This window comes from Malus domestica, chromosome 11 (genome assembly GCF_042453785.1).
Source record: "Malus domestica chromosome 11, GDT2T_hap1".
NCBI lineage: Eukaryota > Viridiplantae > Streptophyta > Magnoliopsida > Rosales > Rosaceae > Malus > Malus domestica.
The window spans coordinates 35,872,685-35,877,232 of NC_091671.1; the positions used below are offsets into that span (position 1 = coordinate 35,872,685).

General features: G+C 35.4%; 1 protein-coding gene across 1 annotated transcript; it reads right to left on the minus strand.

Annotated features, from left to right (window-relative positions):
• Positions 1 to 3,947, minus strand: LOC103423040 (ubiquitin-conjugating enzyme E2 35). The gene is made up of 8 exons (XM_008361110.4): positions 3,723 to 3,947; positions 3,427 to 3,454; positions 3,123 to 3,209; positions 1,797 to 1,855; positions 783 to 824; positions 613 to 686; positions 294 to 391; positions 1 to 184 (listed from the first exon to the last, which is right to left on the minus strand). The coding sequence occupies exons 1-8, from the start codon at positions 3,756 to 3,758 to the stop codon at positions 147 to 149; spliced, it is 462 nt and encodes a 153-aa protein (XP_008359332.1). The 5' UTR covers positions 3,759 to 3,947; the 3' UTR covers positions 1 to 146.
• Between the last annotated feature and the right edge of the window lie 601 nt (positions 3,948 to 4,548).

Here is a 4,548-nt window from a genome sequence, read left to right on the forward strand (position 1 = left end):
TTATCAGGCAGCAAACGGTAGCTTGCGAACATTAAACTTCCAATATTCCAAACATCAATTCATCCAAATTTCCATTTTAAAATGACAGTGAACAGCATATATTGCATTAATGTTATTTTAGGGAACGATGAACCTTCGCCATGCCATTACACACCGCTTGCATATAAACGGGTCCATTCCTTGGCTGCAAGGATCGAGGAAGAATGCATTAGCTTCAAAGTTGTTGATTGACATTCGAATAATAGGGTAAGCTGGGGGAAACCAATAGTAAGACAAGCGAGCGATCAACACACCTGTTTCAACAGCTTCAGCCTCATTCGATTTCCAATGCTTTGCGATGTTCTCTGAGAGCGGATCATCGGGGTTTGGGGCACTCAAAAGTGCCTGAATACTAGGGAAAAAAAGATAGCAACATTGTTGATAATTCAGTTTCAATTTTAACTTAAAAAGGATATGAACTCAAAAAAAGATATAACCATACATTACAGGCGTATGAACCTTCACTAAAATTTATTGTGATATTTTACCCTGTGATACACACGGATGTACGGTTTTGTTTTGATCACGGAACAGGTATAGATTTACTACAAAGACAATATGAAAGCATAATACCTCAAAAGTACAGTTCGAATCTGGAGAGCAGGACTCCACTTATCTTTCAAAATATCAAGGCATATCCTTCCCAGCTGGATTAAGAAAACCGTGCATGAAAGGCATGAAATTATTTGGGGAACCTTTGAAAGTGAGAGGAATGGGGGAAAAAAACCATACGCACAGCCTACCTTGTCAATGTTAGGATGATAAATTTTGGTGAGAAATCGAACCTGATACAACGGAAAAACAAAATGATTACTTGATCGACATAAAATAAAGAATGTTAGGACGTCTGGGGGCATGCTTAAGGAAGAAAAACTGGAGCCTTACACTGCAAGACCGAAACCACATCCTTACACATACACAAAATCAATAAACAACGACAACCAGTTGCCTTAGGAAGTCTTTAACAATTTCGGGTACCATGTTGGCATTCCGTGGAAAGGCCAGCAAACTATTCAACCGCACGCTACCAAATTTCATCTATGTGAGCATGCCACAATTGACAACATTTGCCAGTAAAGATGAAAATATGCAAATTATTCTTGGAATGTGTTTTTTTTTCAAAATCTAAAACACCATCCACGTACAACTATTAACCAATGTTCTATCATCATCAATACTTGCAATATATTCAATAAAATTTGAAAGTATTCCAGTCCATAAATCATTAACGATAAGAATCACAGTTGTCAAAAGAGTGTCAAATAAAAAATAATATTTATTCATAAAAGCCAAATGACTTCAGCTATTTAACTTCTTTATCTTTTGCAACATTAAGAATTCCCTCTGAGATCCTAAAGATCCACCCCAAATGCATTATATATACACATACCAAACAACAATTTGTCATCAGTAAATAGAATACCTGGCTTTAAAAGACTACCCTGTTTCAGAAAAGTTCTCAAAACACATACAGCTACAGTAGGCAAAAACCACACATAACAGAAAAGCACAGAACCCCATAAAGTGTCATCAGATTGCACGACGAGAGAATCATACAAATGAAAAAAAAATATGATGAAATCCATCACAACCGAGGAACAAAAACTGTGAAGATAAAACCCATTTTATCAAATAAGGGTATAACTCCAGATATCTGAAGCAAGAATTAAAAGTGCTTCTGTCAATTGAAATGTTTTATTTCATACTCTCCCTCAATCTTTTAGCTGTTTGAGATTGTGCTATTCAAATCAAAGTACCTTTGGAGCAGCCATTGGATATTCTTCAGGCAAAAAGAGTTCCAACTTGAAAACTCCTCCTGAAATGAAACAAAATATATGATGATAAATCTACCAATTATGTTGGTAAGTGACGGAAAAGAAAGCATAGGAATAACAAGAAAAAGGAGCCATGTTAACCCATATTACATTCCTAAAACTGACATTTGATAGTTATGTTTCTGACTAAGAATATAAACTGTAGTAACCAAGTGGCAAATATAACAGCATATAAGAATAAATAAGGCTACCATTTCTCTCAAGCTGAAACAAATCAAAGTGTACTGTCACCTGGCACAAATGCAAAGAGAAATTTTCTCCAGTTGTATACACTGAAATTGTTGCCGACCCCACTTAGTGAGAAAGGTTTTGTTGTTGTTGTTGTTGTATACACTGAAATTGTTGGTTGGTTAATATTTAAAATAGCGGAGTGGTGACTGGCTAGAAGGGCTATCTTCAATAATCTAGCTTGGTTTATTGTAATTGACACACAGTTGTTTGATGTCAAAGTTATACCCCTCTAACAGGCCAACAAACATATATTAGATAGACAGGCGGTACATAAACGGACTACACTTTCGCACAGTATGAGCGACATACAAATTTGCCAAGGTGAGATATAACTCTCACCAATTTTAGGGATGATTACTACATCATCTCCTCAATTAGCCTGCCTTTCTTAGTAGCATGATCTCCTCCTAGCCATCCATTGCAACTGAATCCAAAGCATTCCTGTTTTGCTGTACTTAGTCCTTGGGAATATTGCAAAAATCACTAGTCGCTCCATGACATTGTCTATATATATACTTCGTCTAGAAACTGTAAGGGAGATTGATTATGCCCCCTCAGCACAATGTAATCCCAGGGAACTCCACTTATTACATTAGAAACTCTTTTCGTACACGAGTAATGATAATCTCAAAGATAAAACCTTCAGCGATCACTAACCACTATGTGGCTCAACAAAACGATCCAACCTCCTAGTCATCCCTCAAAAATACTCTGACATACAACAAAGTCCTTAATTTGTTCCAGCTCACTTTCACATAAAACAACACGAACACAAACATCCAAACAATAATAAGTCATCATTCCCCCAATCAGAGTTCCATCACGCTTGAAATCCTAATGTAGAGCTCAAACTTATAAATTTGTGCATATAAAACCATTTCAAATAATAAACCTTCTGTAGATGCATTTTTTTGAAATTTACTCAAACAAGTAAAAGATTTCAAACAATGATAACCAACCAGGTATGGATTTCGTAGATAACGTATTCCACAAATAAGTCAGTCCTGTTATATATACCTTCATAAGGAGATTGTGTCGGGCCAAGGATCATCACATTGAAATATCGCATATTGTCTTCTGACGGTGAAGCACTAATTCCCGGTGCTGTAATCACATTTCACGGCATCAAATAGTATGCAAACCTCAAATAACCCTTTAGAAATAAAACCCCAACAAAACTAGCAAACTTATATTACATCTAAAGCCTAAAAATACTATCACGCTCACATTTGAATTGCTTTATAAGACAATCGAAAATAACTTTAACCACAATTTCAAATTCCAGCTCCAAATAATTAGTGGGAAAGAATGAATCACTTACCAGGTTCACTAAGGAGACGTTGAGTTTCCTGTTGGATCAGAAACCCAAAAGCAAAAATTGTCAAAAAATTACCCAAATATCAAAACCACAAAACCCTAAATCCCCATTTGGTTGCTACGAAATTCTATATAAAGATCCAATCTTTTGAGGCACATATCACAGTAAAAATATTGGATGAAATTACCACAAAAAAAGAAAACCAATTCAAACTTTTTAAATTTTCGTTTCAGGGGACGCATACAGAGCGGTGAGAGGTAAATTAAAAGAGGGATCGCCAAGAAGATTGAAGGGCGAACCTTGATGATTCGTCGGGGAAGATTACTGTTCGCCATTCGAAGGTCGATTGCAGACTACGCAATGAGGGTTTTGCAGAGAGAGAGAGAGAGAGAGAGAGAGATTGCTTTTCTTCCTTTCCCTCACTAGGACGAAGAAGTGATCAAAATAAAGCACTCGGTTTACGAATATTGTACGTGTTTTTTTTATTTCCTTGAAAAATAAAATAAAAGGGAATGATTTGACTTGTTTATTATTCTTTCTCTCTTATTTTCTCTTTCATAAAATTATTATCTTCTATTTTATTCATCTTTTTTCCTTTTAATTTGTTTATTATCCTTTTCGTTTTCGGCTTTGGGGAGTTTTGTGCAAACCCAACAAATTTGTAAATGAGTAATCAGTTTAGTTGCTTTCTTCATTTGGTTGAAAGTAGTTAAATAGTTATGTTAGAACAAGCGACATTTTATCTTAATCTGTATTAACGAAACCTGAAACGTAATAAGGTTGAGTGCAATTCACCACTTGCAAAATTTATAATTGATCGATTTGATTCAAAGTTTAAATTGTCAAAAAGGGATCCATAAACAGAAAGTACAGGAGGGTTTGATGCTTATTTTGGTGATTTTATTAAAGGACTCGTTATGCTTCAGCCACCATTTTGTCTCCATCTTGGCTAATTGCTAGTCGTTCTGTTACATAAAAGGATATTACTAGGGAGATTAAATTTTTAAATAAAAATTTTATAAGCCAAATGATTTGGAACTAATGGGAAAAGGGTTGAGGAGACGATTATGGCGAGTGATTATAAATAGGATGATGCTTGTGTTTTCTTATGAGGATTTACTTGTC

Excerpts from the sequence above, each read along its gene's own strand:
- LOC103423040 (XM_008361110.4), bottom strand. The coding sequence starts at position 3,758 with ATGGCGAACAGTAATCTTCCCCGACGAATCATCAAG. Across the intron at positions 3,455-3,722 it reads TTCCCCGACGAATCATCAAG|GAAACTCAACGTCTCCTTAG; the intron begins GTTCGCCCTTCA and ends CTGATCCAACAG. Across the intron at positions 392-612 it reads ATTCGAACTGTACTTTTGAG|TATTCAGGCACTTTTGAGTG; the intron begins GTATTATGCTTT and ends TTTTTTCCCTAG.